Here is a 17,210-nt window from a genome sequence, read left to right as displayed (position 1 = left end):
CTGAGATTAGAGCAGTTAATGGTAGGAGAGGGAGGGACGGGGGCTCTCAATGTTGGATTAATAATGGATTTATTTCAAGCATTCCATCGGTAATGTTCAGAGAAGTGCTACAGATGTTACTTTAGTGATTACATACAATGAGAGGACAAAGAGAGAGAAAGAAAGCATGAATGTGTATTGAAAATGATGCTTTAGGTGTGGAAAAAATAAGCTTGTCTTGCTTTACGAAATTTTCTTGGAATAGAAATCCATTTAAGTCAAGTGAATGAGTTTAATTGAAACATTTTAGTTTAACTTTATTAATTTTATATGAGATTTGCAATTTTTGCAACTAAAATCGAGGACAAGACTAAACAGGCCTAAAGTTTAGTATAAACCACCTGAATCAATGTATACAAAATTAAATGAATAAAAAGAAAAAATGGGTAACAGGGTTGCAATTTTTACCTTAAAAAAAGCTATGATAAATGATAAATGTATACAAGACACTAACCTCATATTTTTAAGCAGGCAAAATAAGTGGAATATATATAGATACCTTTCCTCCAGGGGTTCACAGATCCTTCAATTTTGTCCAAATAATGTCTGTATTTGAGGGACGAGAGATTACTGGGGAGAAAAGGGAAAACAGATGGATAGGAGAGAAATATGTTGGAGAGAGAGAGAGAGAGAGAGAGAGAGAGAGAGAGAGAGAGAGAGAGAGAGAGAGAACGAGGACAGTATTAAAACAGACAGACAGGTGAACAGACAGAGATACTGTATGCACAAGAGCTGTGTCATTCATTCATTGTGGATTTAGACTCAAATAATCCCACTTCATGGCCTAAATTCTGATTTACAAAGCTTTCATGTTCTTTGACTTGTACTACAGTAACCCAACAAGCAGATTAAAAAATATATAATATGCCAAGACTGTCAAATACAATTAGCGGGAGACCTCACCCCAATTATTAAGTCACTGAAAAAGTAAAAAGTCAGGAAAAAAAGAAAGATGGAAAAGAGAGACAGGACAAGTCTTTTTTTTCTCTTTCTTTTAATAGAAAGGCAGCAGGTTGAAGGTTTTAGAATTCAGGCCCTTAACTGTAAAAGCAAAGGGTGATAATTTACACCCCTTTACCACAAACAGCACCCAGCCCATCCACCCTAACATCAGGCAGGAGAAACAAACACATTAACACAGTAATACGACCGAATGCTGTGACTTCCAGTAAATTAAGCGTTTTTTTCTTCAAGTAAAGACAAATAAATCTCAATTTGATTTTCTTTTTTTAAAGATTAATCAAGAATAACCTCAAATACCACACAAAGAGTAAATAAAGTTAGGGAGAAACAGAATGCACACTTACAGAAACAAACTGTGTTTTTTTAAGCACTTTGGATACAATTCCAAATTATGTTCCACTTACCTAAAGTGAGTTTACAGGAATAATTCACCCAATAATGAATATTCTATCATCATTTATTCAGCCTCGTATCATTCCACACCGGTATCACTTTATAGCAGAATGCCCATGCTTTTCTTTTCAATAGAGTGAAAGTGGATTCCCGGTCAATATTCTTCTTTTGTGGAATACATAAGGTCATACATGTTTGCAAAGACATGAGGGTGAGTAAATATTACAATTTTCATTTTGGAGTGAACTACCCCATGGTAAATCAAATAATCGGAACCAGATCCTTTTCTGATTCTTTAAGTGATTTTTATAATTCTAATGCAAAACAATACTGCAAGCACGTCTTAAAACTGAAAAGACGTTTGATTGGATCGCACGGAGAACAAGGAATTGGACACAATCATTAAAATGTTTTCTCAGCTGTCATATTTATACATTTTGTGCTCAACGTGCTGTTTAAAATAACTTCTCTTTAAGCAACAACATCAACAACAAAATCAAACACAGGAGACAGCAGTCAATATCCAGAAAAAAAGCACGGGTTTAACAAGAACAACATTTTTCCATGCCACAAACTTCAGATGTCATCTCGCGTTCAGACTTTTTCATTCTTTTCTTTGTTTAATAAACACACAAGGAGACATTTTCTGAACAGTCTTCACCAGTGCTGACAGGTTCACCAAGCAAAAGTGCCGAGTTGGGGAAAACAAGAAAGAAACAAGACAGCATTGTACAAATCCATGCAGAGAGCACTTCCATTCTCCACAATGTTTAGGTTGATAGTCGTGTGAACATGCTCACCGGATCATTATGGAAGATACATTTAACCTTTACTCATTCATCTGTGTGAAATATTATACTGGAACATCTCTCTTTCTGGTGATGGCCACTTTGAGCTTTCAGGAAGAGGCGGACTAAGAAAACTACTGCTGAAAAGCTTCCAAGAACAGACAAATCTTATGCAAATCAACATGAAAATTCAGTTGAACAAACTACAGAGATAAAAAGCAAAACAAACAAAAACTGAGAAATAAAAAAGAAAATCCAAAACTCAGTGTTGATATTTAGGAATTACAGTACCAAGACATAAATGCACTGGGAATATCATCTTTTTAATAACAGTATCCTTTACCCGGTTTTGAAATCTCAGACACACACAAACAAACACACACCCCTAACTCCTTATGGAGTACAGAACCCTCACTGGCCACGCCCCTCAAATTTCATCAGCCAATCACCTGCCTTGCCAAGCACGCTTGACAGCTTCACTCCAGTGCTGATGTCATGGGCAGGTTCAAGAGACCGTCTTTAGTCTGTAGAGCTTCAGTGTGGTTCTTTCATCCATCCATCCATCCTTTCCACAACTGCATTCAGTCAGTACTTCTCAATTTCTCCTCTCCTCGTTCTCTACAGAGAGGTGGAAGGAAGCTTTTTCACCCGTCTCTGGGCCAGGAATGAGGACTCGATGGGCTTCAGCTCAGGGGGTGGTTGGGAACTCTTCAGCGCTGAGTATGTGGCGGCCATCGCCCCCTGTGAGGAGAGAGTTGGTGAAGTAATGGACCAACATTTATGTTATATATAATAAGTGTAAGAGCCTCATGGCAGCGGTACCTTGACAAGCTTGGCATCTTGGTGTTGTAGCTGGCTGTTGGGAAGTTTGTCTCTCTGAACAATCCACGGATGCTTCAGGACCTGCTTGGCTGTGAGCCGCTGGTGAGGGTCAACATGGAGCATCTTGGAGACCAAGTCCTGCATGCAAAAGCATGTGTGTGAGTAAATAAAATCCTGTCAGAGAGGTTTGAATGGCTGAATGGATTAGAGTGGGATCAGGGCCTACTTTGGCAGCATCAGACACCGCATCCCAGTTGCCTCCCGTAAGAGTAAAGCGGCCACTCCCTATCCGACTCAGAATATCTTCTGGAGTGTCTTCTGGTCCGTTGGCAAATGGTGTAAAACTGGAACAATTAAGAATCAAAGGAAAAATGATTGTGGCTGTGTTTTCAGTTTTTATGTGTTGAGATGGAGAGTACAATATTTATTAATAATGGAAGATAATTTGTGCGTGTTCTTACCCAGCAAGCATAGTGTAAAGCAATACTCCAAGACTCCAAATGTCACAGCCCTCGTCATAGCCCTGTCTCTTCAGTACCTGCAAGACAAAACAATGTCAGAACAGTTGAGTAAAATATAAAAAACTCCATGTCATATAGACATTAGACTGATCCCAGACAATTTAAAATAACATATTACAAACTGCCGTTTGCTGCCAATAATTCCTGAAGAGAAGCTCACATTGTTCAATTCAATTTTTTTCAATAACACTCAAGTTCAAAACATTGGGCAGACTTAAGTAGTAAAGAGAGGTGATTGGCTGATGAAGTTTAAGGGGCATGACCAGTGGGGGTTCTGTATTCCCTTAGGAGTAGGTGTGCGCGCGCGTGTGTGTGTGTGTGTGTGTGTGTGTGTGTGTGTGTGTGAAATTTCAAAGAACCAGGTCAAGTTTACTGTTTATTGGTCTATACAACATTCCTCATTCTGCTGTGAGTACAACCACTCACCTCAGGTGCTACAAAGTTGGCAGTATAGCAGGGTGTCATGAGGAGCCCGTTGTCTGCCCTTAGCTGCTTTGCAAAGCCGAAATCACAGATGCGCAGAGATTCTGGATTTCCAGACTCATCGACATACAGAATATTACTGGGCTTCAGGTCTCTGTGCACAACCTGTAGGAAAACCAGAAAACATAGGGGGAAAAATACTTACATTTTCCTGCATAACTCGCAGACAACTACAAATCTACCTGCCATCTTTAGGTGCAAAATGTATTTATATGTGCCAAATAGTAACTGTACTGTTAATAGTACAGTAGTTATGAAAAGACTACATTATATCATCAAATTTCAAGGGGACATTTTAAAGTAATAATATTGTTTTAATATTACTCAATAGTTTATATGGTATGAAATATTTTAACTGTTGGCAATGTGTTTAAATAACACATTGACCTAAAAAAACTATGTGGGATCTATATTATAATTATATGAAATACTGTGATAAAAGAAATGTAGTTTTACAATTGTCCCCAATTTCCTATCTCTATTATATTGGGGTAAGCTTTTAAGGGAGAGTGGTTTAACTGAATTTGAGTCAATTTGTTCATTCTCAGTCTTCATGCGCTGCTATAATGCATGCTTTAAAAAGCTACACTATAATAATAGTCATAAGAACATATCTACTGTGGTTCTTCTGGGCAAGACATCAACATAAAAACTATTAAATGTTGACAACAGAGGAGGGGAGTGGAACAGTAGAGGGCCAAAGGAAGAGCCTTGGGGAACACCCTTACAGGAGGGGGAAAGCTAGGCTCTGTCACAAGCTATGAATCATAATGACAGATTCTGTGTTAGTGGCAAGTTTTTATCTACAAGAAAAATGTGATGAAGTTTGTCCATGCATGTTTTCTCACCCCTTGAGAGTGCAGGTATTCCACGGTCTTTGTGATAGTGTGCAGCACAGCACTAGCCTCTCTCTCAGAGAAAAACTTCTGCTTAAGGATTCTGTCAAGCAGCTCACCTCCTCGCATCAGCTCAGTGACCAGGTACACCTGCTTCCCGTTATCATAGACCTGCAATACAGCAGTTTTATTTCATTCAATTAGGAGTTCTAGTATACTGTATATATATATATATATAATATATTATATATATATATATATATACATTTATATAGTTTTGCTCTCTGTATTGTACATGTATCAAATTTGAATAATGCAGATGATTTCTGCAGATTAGTTAATTGTAGGGGTGTAACGGTACATGTATTCATCCCGAACCGTACGGTACGGACGTCATGGTTCGGGTGCATGCAGTCGCACATCGAATTCATTCAGTCACAAGTGATCTACACTCCAAAACAGAAGGGGGAGCGCATGGTAATGTAATGCTATTTGCTACCAGTAAAACGCACAGAAGAAGAGAAGATAGATTGATCAGTATGTTTACTCTCAACCAGTGTTTCAACTTTTTTAAAGATGTCAATAAAACAGCTTGAGAATAATATCTCACGTAGCATACATTTACCGCAGGCATTTAGTGTTTGACAACAGGTTAGTTCGCAAGAGAAATGAACTCTAGAGAGAGGCATTTTGTATATATCCACTATTAGCCTATTCATTATATTTACATTATATTATTTAATGTATGTTTAAATAAATTTGTCATGAAAACAAGTTAGGAAAGTAACTGTGTAAATGATTATATTTCAAAAATGAATTGGAGTAGAAAATTAACTGTATCATTAGATTTAGAAGTTAATGCAAAACCTGCCTTACATGCAATTTACATTACCTTTTTTTGAGTGTTGATTATTATATCTAAAAATAAGTTACAACTCAATTTAATAATAGAAAGGAGTCACTTGCGCTTCAACCTAGTTCGTGCTCACAGAACAGGACACAAAAATCTGAGGGAAAGGACCCAAGGTCTAGCTAGGACCAAGGAGCAGGACCGGAGCACAGAAAGTTTTATATATATTTATTAGTACAGAATGACTAACGTTTCGACGCCATACGTCTTCTTCAGATTCCTGCTGAGGCTCTGTTGTTAATTGTAACCTTTAATATTATAGTAATATGTAATTAAGAGCTCCCCATATAGTTTACAGCATTAGCTAGGATAGATTTTTCTATCCTTAAGAAAATGTTAATTATAACCGAATTTATTAAAACACATATACACCTTTGTCTAATAAAACAGTTCAATAAAAAAATAAGTTATTTTGTGTTTAATTTATTCCCCCCTGCTGTATAGAACCGCCATGTTGGTGTACCGTTACACCCCTAGTTAATTTTTTTAAGTTGTTGTACTTACATCTTTGAGAGTGATGATGTTGGGGTGCTGGCCGTATCGGAGCAGGATCTCAATCTCTTCGGATGGGTCGGTGCTTGTTTTATCAATCACCTATCAACATTATACATTAAATGACGTATTAGTCACCTGAGGACGGCATGCATCTAAAAACCCTTTTAGTGAACGTAACCATCTTTTTAATGATGACATTTAGTCGTAAAAAAAAAGGATTTATACTATCTGAAATACAGATCTTCGGATTAATCAATTATTTTCCACAAAGCATCCAAATATTTGTAAAAACCAAAGGAATTGACTGTAAAATGCAGTATCCTCAAAAACGAAGTCACAAATGGTTAGGTAACCTAATCTAACCAAAAATGCTGATGTCAAAGAAAGAAATGATAATTCAAAGACACTTGTATGACTTGAGTACAATATTAAGACAAGTTAAGGGAGTGAGGCTCTAACCTTCACTGCATACTCTGTGTTGGTTGCTTTGTGTATGCAGCGTTTGCAGACAGAGAAAGAGCCCATGCCAATGTCCTCTTTCAGCATGTAACCGTCACTGAACAAGATGTTCTTACCGTGAAGCTGCTGCTTGGAGTCAGGTACACAACAGAGAAGAGAATATTAGAACAGCAATACAAATGCATGCGCACACACACAAAACTGCACTGATAGTAAAATCGAATAATTACAAAGAAGACACAATAATTACATTCTTTCACACACAGACAGAAACACTAGAGTCTCATTATTAGTTTGAACTCAGTACAGAGAATGCTGTATATTACAGAATGATATCACTAAAACGGAATAAAGCCATTTACTTTTTACAGAACTACTACACTGCACTTATGATTGAAGAAATCATTTCCCAGAAGTCGCACCGTTGGAGTGTGCCTAGAAAGAATTTGTCTGCTCTACTCCTGGGCACAAGTCCACCTTCAGTGTTGTGTAAGGCAGGCATTTTTATTTTCTGTCACCGTGTAGGCTCTTTATTTTATATAACAGTGTAAACAGCTGTCAAACATTGTCAAAAAATAATGTCCAAAATGTCCTGGTGTGTTTGCTGTTTAAACGAGTGTTCTCACCAATACATTAATTGTGCTTCATGGAGTTTTTACGTGTTTTATAGATTCAATATTGTTTCTTATTCAAATGTGGCGATTTGCACACAGCACCCCCAACCTAAAACATCTTCCCACAACCCTGTTATCATCTCCATTAACCATTCACCTCCATTAACTCTCTCTTGCATAAATCAATTGGGAAATGGTAGAAATACTGCTCTCTAGTGGTCAGATAAATTCACTAAATCATAACTCAAAGGATGTAAACAGTCCTTGCAGATAATGTCACTTTCCTGTTATCTTCATGAGCATCACATGAAAGTTACAGTAATTATTGGCACACATTTTTTAAAATTATTTTCTGTGGTAATTGACAGCATACCACGGATAAACTCAAGCCTAACCTTGAACCCTTTAATATTGTAATACACCATCTAAAAGCTGAATGTCCAATTTACCACCACAGCTATATACAAAGAGATGTTTTACCTGTACCACAGGGTGTGGAGGGGGTTGAGAGGGCTCCTCTTTGCCCTCCTCCTCTAGCATTGCCGTGGCAACAAAGCTGAAGCCCCGGAAGAGCTGATGAGCCCCTGCGCTGGGAGGAACGCCTGGGGAATCTGAGACAGGACAACAACAGAGAAACCTTGAAGCCCACATTCATATTCCATTTTATCTGCTGATGACATTTGAAAAATCCACACAAAACTTCAAATCTACTGCAGTGAGCTCAGCTTGAAAACCAGAAAGAGAACACAGCCATCTGTTCTATGACTAGTTTATTCATGAAAAGACCATGGAAACTATAAACAGGACAGTTCACCCAAAAATGAAAACAGTTATCCTTATGTCATCCAAAGATGCATATGTTTTCTTCAGCGTAAGAATCTTCATTCAGAGCTATTGTGCAGATTCAGATTCAGTTCCTAGTGCCATTATATATATATATTTTCATTTTTGGAGTTTGACAGCCCCAAGTCTACATCCACAATCCATATGCATTATATGTTAAAGAGCAACTTTATGCCGAACATTCTTCTAAACTCCTCCTTTTGTCTTTACAGAAGTAAACCATCCCTAAGATGAACTACCCCTTTCAAATTCCCTTATAGTTTGTTTTAAAAGCAAGTTTGAGTGCTCAAACTACTCTCGCCATGGTCCAAAAAGAAAACTGACCACAAGACCTACTGAGACTGTTCACAGATCATAGATATGACCTCTCACCTTTAGGGGTACGAGAAGTGAACTCCGAGTCAAAGTAAAAGGTGTCATCAGGTCTGGCCACTGCTGGCTGGAATGGGGGTTTTATCTCTCGCCTGAAGAGTTTCTGAAAATGATTATACATATTTTATTTTTTTTGCATTCAGCTTTTACTGGTGGGGAGGATGAGTCTGTAATGGAACAACTACTTTAGACTGGCAGTAATTTGTATGATCATTGAATAATAAGTATGATCTTACATTCCAATCAATTGTCACGAAGAATAAATGGCGTTTGATTTCCTCTGCTCCATCTGATCCAGACGCTGGTAACAGTTAAAGTATAAATAAAACACTCCTTACTATGAAAATATAGCACATTTAAATAAAATGTTCCTTTCAATGACTTTAAAGGTATTGTAGGTAGAAATCCACAAAAATACTTTTTGTCAAAATTTGTTTAAACTGTCTTTATATATCAATGCATAATTAAAATGTAAGTACTCTGGAAAAGAAATTATAAAAATCGAGTGTCTGTAGTCCTCTTAGAACAACAATAAACACAGCTCATTATTCCATTAACTCCCACTCCCTCCCTACTCGGCTCCTTCCAAAGCCACGCCCCCAAAACAAATGAACGCGCGATCCCGGCCATTCGCTCAGCTGGAAGAGTCGGACGTGTTTACCAGCTTTACCAGATGTAGTGACATCATGTCAGAATCACAAGCAATAAAATAACTAACTTTATCAGTATGAATATAAACAATTAACATGGCTGTTAGTACTCACTATCCAGCTCGCATAATGATACTTGTAAAGTTTAAAATATTTTACTAGCTCGTAACGGAATCAAACTCAATATAAGGCAAAGCTATAAATAGCTTCATTGACACACGTTTGCCGTTACTATCAGTTACACTGTGATGAAGGTGAATTTGTAAGATTCATAACATAAGATTGTTTACAGATAAACTGAATTACATACACTCAAACACCTTCTCACAACTGCATTGCAGACCCAAGATAATATAACACACACACACACACACAACATATATTGTATAGCACATACAGATACAACATAAAGACATATGTAAACATATGTAGAGCATATAACAACAAACCAAACGTGAAAAAACGGAGTAGGTAGAGTTCACGGTGAAAATAGGAACACAGTTTAGGCAGAGGGTAAAGGTATAAAAATAGATCCCCTAAACTTTTTAACCTAAAGTTAGATTCGGCGAAATTAAATAAAACAGCTTTCGACTGCAGATAGGCCTATTGCTTATTTATCGTCTCAACCCTGGCTCACTAACAGTAACGTTATACTAGTCGACACCAAAGTTACACTGTCATAGCTAAGCCAGTACCGTTAGTTATGCTACGTAACGTTAGGTAGCTAATATTAGGTAGTTAGGTGTGCTAGTGATACATGCTTCATGAAAAAATAAATGCCATCAAAATGAAAACAGCAAGATTACCTGTACAGCAGAAATAAAGCCATCATGGAGTCACTTTTCAGCCCCTTGAGATCACTCAGTAGTGGCCGACGCTGGAAAGCCACGCCGACTCTCTTATGATTTCTTTATTTATCCAAAGACTTTTTGTTCATAGCCTTTTCAAATACTGTCTTCCTTTTTTTAACTCGTTTGACTTCGCTGCCTCTATATGCAGGTAACGTTACTGAGAATTGTGACTGTTCTTTCTCTGCCATAATTGTTTGTTATTACTAGCTTCCGTTCCTTTTCAAACGGGTGCGCGCATTTGGGCTCCTCCTGTAACAGCAGAGGTGGTATCCATGGTAGCGAGGGAGAGTGACAGTCGCCCCAGCCAATCATTTCTTTCGTCCCGAATGGAATAATGAGCTGTGTTTATTACAGTCCTGAGAGAACTACAGACACTCGATTTTTATAATTTATTTTCCAGAGTACTTACATTTTAATTATGCATTGATATATAAAGACAGTTTGAAAAAAATTGGAAAAAAGTATTTTTGGGGATTTCTACCTACAATACCTTTAATCTAATGTCAAATACATCAATATAATTGACTTAATTTGAGATTAACACAAGATAAACAGGCTATTAATGCTGTTTGAAGAGGTCACAATAAATCACAAAGAATGTATAAAATATCTGCCTGTGTATACATTACCCAGTCTGTTAGTGGGGTTCCTCTTGAACAGAGCTCTCAGTAAACTCTGAGCTTCAGTGCTCAGGAACTGAGGCATCCCCAGCCTTGCTCTAAAGAGATAACCAAACAATGATCACCACTCAGACACTGAAAAATGCTCACAACACATACACTACCATTCACAAGGTTGGAGTAAATAAGACTTTCTATAAAGTCATTTTGTGAAATATTATTACAATTTAAAATTATCTGTTTTCTGTTTTAATATATTTTAAAATATCATTTATTCCTGTGATGGCAAAGCTGAATTTTCATTTGCTATTAGTCTAACGTAATCCTTCAAAAATCATTCAAAATACATTTCTTCTTCTTATCAATCTTGACACGATGTTGTTTTCTGCTTAATATTTGTGTGGAAACTGTGATACATCCACAAAGTATTTATTTGAAATATAATTTTTTGCAACACTGCAAATGTCTTTACTGCCACGTTTGATCAATTTAATGCATCCTTGCTGAATAAAAGTTAATTTAGTGTAGGCAAAATCAACAATAATACAGAATACAGAGAAATTGTTGTTTAACAGTATAAATTGCTGTTCTTTTAACAGCTTTCTATTAGCAAATGAAGCAAACTGTGAAATGGAAAGTGTCTGATTAACTGATCTATTTCCTAGCACAAAGAATCAGCCCAATCGTAACGTAAAACATATTTATCCTAAATGCTTCATTGCTTCGTTTAAAATAACAATTTCACTAGGCTTCATTTCTATAAAAAGATCAAAACTCAATGGATTCTCACTTCAGGATGAGATTCATTGTTTCTTTTCTGTCTTTTCCCTGGAATGGCAGTGACCCGGTAAGCATTTCAAACTGTACGAAAGAGAAGCAGAAAGCAAACGTTAAAGCCAAATAAATCAGACAATCTAAGTGACATCAAAGCAGATTTTCTCAATTTCTAGGTGAATCTGGACGTACCATCAGTACCCCAAATGACCACCAGTCAGCGCTGTGGGTGTGTCCCTGCCGGTTAACCACCTCTGGAGCCATGTACTCCACCGTCCCGCAGAAGGAGTAAGCCTTCTTCTCATTGTCAATAGCTTCCTTACACAGTCCAAAATCTGAGAAAAATAACAAGACCAATTACACCAATTAAATCAAACATTATTCAAATATTCTTTGGTAAACCATAGTGCTTTTATTGTACCTGTGAGTTTGATATGGCCCTCTTCATCCAGGAGAATGCTAGAACATAGAAATGTATTTGTTATGCCATTTACCGGCAGTCAGGTGAAAATCACGTTAAAAAGTTCCAAACAATATCACACTCATACTCGACAGTAACTGAGGTCTAATCCAGTACAGGTTGCAGCATTCATGGTGTGTACATGTTTGTTAAGACAGGGACACAAGCCGACGTCACAGAAATATCTGCAATAAAAGCAGACTGTGTTGTCGCCTATCATTGGCTGCGTCTCGGATAAAAAGGCAACTGTCAACTAGAACGTGCATTCTGCGCATGCGTGCAAGTAATATCTGCCCATATCAACAGCCTTCTGTCTGTACCGTCTTGACTTCTTTGCTCGCTTTCATCACTTTCGCTTTTATTCTCTTGAATTGACTCATTCGCTAAGCTAAACATCCAGAGCGCTCTCTCTCACAGATGGTTTGACACCGATTCAACATTTTGAATTGGCCTAAAAACCCCGATGGCATCTGACTAGAGAAAAAACAAAAATGGGCCGACCGTCGGCTTGATGTGTCCCGGCGTCAAGGTCAAGTATCTCCTCAAAGAGTTTATGTTGAATGTGTCTGTGTGTGTATATTAAGTACTTCTCAGGTTTAAGATCTCTGTAGATAATGCCGAGACCGTGTAGATGATCTAGACCCAGTGCCAGCTCAGCCAGATAAAACTTTACATCTTCTTCCGTGAACATCACCTGAACACCAAAGAGACTGAGTGAATACAAAGGAGTAAAAGGAGAGGATATTGCGCTCATTGTTATTATGAGTATTATATACCTCTTTTGACAGCCTGGTGAATAGATCGCCACCTCTGAGGAAGTCCAGAATCAGATAGAGTTTACCTTGTGTCTGAAAAGCTGAACACATATACACACAGAGTGCACTTATGACCAGTGTATTAACAATGAAGTTTGGATGGATGGATGAAGGGTGGATGGCAAGGTTTTTAGTGAATAATTTATTTCTTTGTTGTGCATGCCACACAAAGGTATAGTGTGACTTCTAGAGTCTTTGAATGGGCTGCTTTTGGGATACTTTAATGGTGCTTCATTGAAATTACATGGGAAAGAAGGGACCAGTTCAACCCTCAGAATCTCTCCTTTTGTATTCCATTGAGTCATATGGATTTGGAATGACATGACAGTGAAAAAAAGATATAATTAAAATTGTGGGGTAAACTTTTCCTTTAACGAAGGGGAAATGGATTGACAAAATATTACAATGCACCATGAAACAAACATCACACTTACTTACCATAATGGAGTTTAACCACAAATGGATGGTTGACGTCTGCCAGGATGTCTCTCTCCATTTTAGTCCTCACACGATCCCTCACTGTGACAAGAACAATTTCACACAGGTTTTGAGATGAAATATCTGGCCACAACAATTGAGTAGTTTTATTTCATGGATTGTAATATTGGCCAACACATCGGTAAAACAGCTTAGCAAATCACAACTATGCAATTAATACATTCAAGAATGGTAATAAAAGCCAAGCATGAAAACATTTTGTACTTGTAAGTGACCAATGAATCAGCAGATTCAGCTTAACGGATGTCTGAAGCAGACGTTTACCAGATAGCATTTGTTTGTAGGAAGTGATGTTATCAGCTCTCATGAAAAAATAAGGTGCGTCCCAATTCACATACTTGGGAGATAGAAAGAGGGCACAACCGAGATTTCAGTGCACAGATATCTGAATCTAAACCTTCAGGTAAGAACTATATTGTGGGATTTTCTGTCATTGGGGTACACAGAAAAAAAACAGGAAGTGAGTGTACCCACAGAAGAGTTACTGTTAACCTGCAACCTCACTCAGAGTGGCATGAATTCAAATTTGCAGTTGAGGGAATATGCTAAAATACTGTGTATACAGATATTGCAAATACTGTCCGATAGGTTTGACAGAGTAGATATAAAACTAGTAAATTCAAGAAGACACTATTGTCTATGTCACTATTGAGAACCATTAAACGCATGGTTGGCGTTTGTAACTGTGGTTACACAGAAACTAGGAGTGACACTAGAGTAAAGAAAAATATACAGCCTGGGAGAACAATGCAAAATGAAAGTAGCTGTTGTTGAAGCACTGTTTATGTTAGCAAAGGAAGCTTGTGTGGTTTGTGGTGTGTGTGTTTACACTGATGCTGTACCTTTGAGTGTAGCCTTTCTCAGGACCTTCATGGCATACAGTTGGTTACTGTCAGGAGGGGTTACCTTACGTACCAAAAACACCTGTGCGCACACAAAAAAACATGTTTCACTAAACAATTCAGTCACATTGTCTGAATGCATTTTAGTCAAGTCAGTATTTGAAGGTACTGAGCTTTTAAAGGAACGTGCTATAAAAGCCCTGGTCAAAATAATAATAATAATAATAAAACACGAGTTAAAAAACTTCCCACAGGAAGTTGAATTTGAATTGAATGACAGGAAGTGATATTTAATGAACAAATCAACCTAGGTAAATGTAATTATTTACATATTCAACAAGTCACAGCTAGATGTTGTTACATTTACTTAGCAAAAAGGTCCTTAAATGTCTTGTCATTGAGATTTGAGTTCCATTTAGTACTGAACAATTACATAACTTGTTACTACCATAGTACGATGCATCATTGAAGAAATGAACTAGCTATTCAATTTAACGGTTAATTAGTTTGAGATCAAATTAATATCAGATTATTGCTTTAAATAATAAGAATGGCATGATTGGTATCTGAGGGCTACTTTGCATGTTAGATTGCTTATTTTGCTAAAATGCATGATCTATTCGAATCCACGTCATAATGTTTGTTGGTTATGATGGAATTTGCGAGTACAGCTGGCTAACAATGTATTTGGAAAACGCACCACAAGATGGAAAATCTTTTCCAGATCAATTGGAGAACTTTGTGAAATTATTCGTCCTTCTAACCTGGCTCATAAAATGAAAGTTAAGATTCTTTTAAAAATAATTAAATAATATGACACACACACACATACATACATGTACATATATATACACACACACACACACATATATATATATATATATATATATATACACACACACATATATATACACATATATATATATATATATATATATATACACACACACATATATATATATATATATATATATATATATATATATATATATATACACACACATATATATATATATATATATATACACACACACACACACACACACACACACATACATACATACATACATACATACATTGATACATACATACATACATACACACATATATATATATATATATATATATATATATATATATATATAAAATTCAATTTTACATTTTTAGAAATTTAATTCAAAGTTATATGGCATTCTCTTTTTAACTCTCTATTCTGAATTGTAAATACAGTAACCCAGACACAGGTGATGGTTGTGTTGTTAGGAGGATTACTAACTCCAAATTCATTCTTGTTTGCTCTGGTCTGCAGCAGTGAAACCATGGTCAACCCTCTAAACATCTTTACAAAATCACCATTAACTTTTCTTTGCTTCTGGAAAGTATGATCAATGTTTCAGCAGCATCTCACATGAGCTAAATAACAGGAACACACACATCAAAGCTAAAACACAAGACATACATGAACAGATGCAGTCTAGAAGTTTGTGCATATGAGAGTATCTTTACCTTTCCAAAGGAGCCCTGCCCCAGCACTTTGAGCAGCTCAAACTGTGAGGGGTCTGCTTTCTCTGCCCCCTCCTTAACCACATGTGTGATGTTGATCTCCTTGATGTCACCATCGTCCTACAACACAAGAGACCAAAATGGATATCAACCACAGAAATATCAGGGTAGTAAAATATGCAATATCAAGGCCATGATATCAGACCATCCGATTGGTCAGGAAGACAAGCTTGATTATTAAAGCTTAAAGCTGGGTTAAGTGGACATAATATCCCATGCAGGAGGACACTGAACAATGAGCAATTTGCTTTAATGGTTTCACAGCAACTGCTTGAGTGGATTATCATGTATATGTCACAGACCAATGCACGCTATTTCAACATTTCATCAATACCATTGTTAATGACAAGTATCTCCAGTGGCCTAAACAACATTATGAGATCTGAGTGAGGCTCAGAGGGGGATTCCACTTTACACAAAGCGCCCCCGATAGAAGATAAAGTGTATTAAAAATGTAGTTGTCAGTAAATGTCAGTTGTACATACATTGAATTGAAACTGCAACGTTTGTGTTATCATCCAAGAACATTAAGGTATCAACACCACTTGTTATTCAATACTTATTTAGCATGTTTCAGCAGCAGGGATGCAGGTGAGAAGCTCAAGCGATTTAAAGCCACAAAGAAAACAGTCAGATCAGCATGTGTTGTCAGTTTATTATTCTTAAAGTTATTATATGCTAGACATGTAGGCTCTGCTGGAAATAGTGTGTTGTATGTCACATTTACCCTGTGACAAGAGAGAAAGAGAAATGGGAGGAACATGTTTGAGAGGAAATGGTTAACGGGTGAAATAAAATTAAACTCTGCATTCTGAGAACCTGGTACAATGAAAAGCCAACAAACAGTAGCATCGGACCCAGTTAGACTAATATCAGAAAAACAGCTGCTTGTACACAACCCACAGTGCTGACTAATTCACCTTTAAATTCACTGGAATGGAAACATCAATATATAAATCATTTAAAAGAAAAGTTCAACAAAATATTAAAATTCACCATTTACTCACCATCATGCCATTCCAAACCTGTATGACACTTTCTTTTGTGGAATACAAAAGAAGATATTTAACAAAATGTCTTGTTGTTTTGTTACAATAAAAGTCCATGGTCATGAAAACGGTTTGGTTAACATTCTTCAAAATACAATCTTTCTGTTCCACAGAAGAAAGTGAGTCATAAAGGTTTGGAACAACATGAGGACAAGTAAATGATGACAATTTTAATTTTTGGGTGACCTGTCCCTTTATCCTTTTGGCAGATGCAGCAGACTATATGCGTGTTATGTACAGTTTTATGGTTTATATACACATTATATCTAAACATTAAGCTAAATTAATATTTATCTGAAGACAACCAGACAAAATGTAAGTCTACAGCGTGTGATAAATACTAGTCTATGTGGATGCAAGGAACTATTTTGCACATGAATTAACAAGGCCCTGAGCTAGTCCTGGTTCAGTCAGATTGATTTGTTCATTTCTTTGAAGGTTTGAAGTACTATCACATTATTGTTATAATTATTCTGAATATTTTTTAAAAAAAGAGAGAGAGAGAGTGAGAGAGAGAGAGAGAGAGAGAGAGAGAGAGAGAGAGAGAGAG

At 36.9% G+C, this 17,210-nt stretch overlaps 1 protein-coding gene across 8 annotated transcripts in view; it reads right to left on the bottom strand.

The window, feature by feature from the left end:
* Window positions 1–1,407: 1,407 nt before the first annotated feature.
* The window catches only part of rps6ka1 (ribosomal protein S6 kinase a, polypeptide 1), a 98,895-nt gene continuing 83,092 nt past the window's right edge, over window positions 1,408–17,210 (bottom strand). For 4 of the 8 annotated variants that reach the window (XM_077239701.1, XM_077239703.1, XM_077239706.1 and 1 more), the window contains 20 exons: window positions 15,555–15,671; window positions 14,049–14,130; window positions 13,147–13,227; window positions 12,670–12,749; window positions 12,481–12,587; window positions 11,855–11,892; window positions 11,626–11,768; window positions 11,450–11,520; window positions 10,669–10,757; window positions 8,775–8,839; window positions 8,539–8,641; window positions 7,804–7,934; window positions 6,710–6,838; window positions 6,260–6,349; window positions 4,858–5,016; window positions 3,953–4,114; window positions 3,467–3,543; window positions 3,232–3,349; window positions 3,006–3,143; window positions 1,408–2,924 (listed from right to left, as the gene is read on the bottom strand). In XM_077239701.1, the coding sequence (XP_077095816.1) occupies window positions 2,802–2,924; window positions 3,006–3,143; window positions 3,232–3,349; window positions 3,467–3,543; window positions 3,953–4,114; window positions 4,858–5,016; window positions 6,260–6,349; window positions 6,710–6,838; window positions 7,804–7,934; window positions 8,539–8,641; window positions 8,775–8,839; window positions 10,669–10,757; window positions 11,450–11,520; window positions 11,626–11,768; window positions 11,855–11,892; window positions 12,481–12,587; window positions 12,670–12,749; window positions 13,147–13,227; window positions 14,049–14,130; window positions 15,555–15,671 (2,103 nt within the window). In that variant the 3' untranslated portion in view covers window positions 1,408–2,801. The remainder of the gene's footprint in view (window positions 2,925–3,005; window positions 3,144–3,231; window positions 3,350–3,466; window positions 3,544–3,952; window positions 4,115–4,857; window positions 5,017–6,259; window positions 6,350–6,709; window positions 6,839–7,803; window positions 7,935–8,538; window positions 8,642–8,774; window positions 8,840–10,668; window positions 10,758–11,449; window positions 11,521–11,625; window positions 11,769–11,854; window positions 11,893–12,480; window positions 12,588–12,669; window positions 12,750–13,146; window positions 13,228–14,048; window positions 14,131–15,554; window positions 15,672–17,210) is intronic. The other 4 variants (XM_077239702.1, XM_077239705.1, XM_077239707.1 and 1 more) reach the window with 1 other exon arrangement.

The sequence above is a fragment of the Siphateles boraxobius genome, unplaced genomic scaffold (assembly GCF_051911475.1).
Source record: "Siphateles boraxobius isolate OS27281-9 unplaced genomic scaffold, OSU_SipBor_1 22, whole genome shotgun sequence".
Taxonomy (NCBI): domain Eukaryota; kingdom Metazoa; phylum Chordata; class Actinopteri; order Cypriniformes; family Leuciscidae; genus Siphateles; species Siphateles boraxobius.
This window is presented reverse-complemented; position numbering and strand designations above follow the sequence as displayed.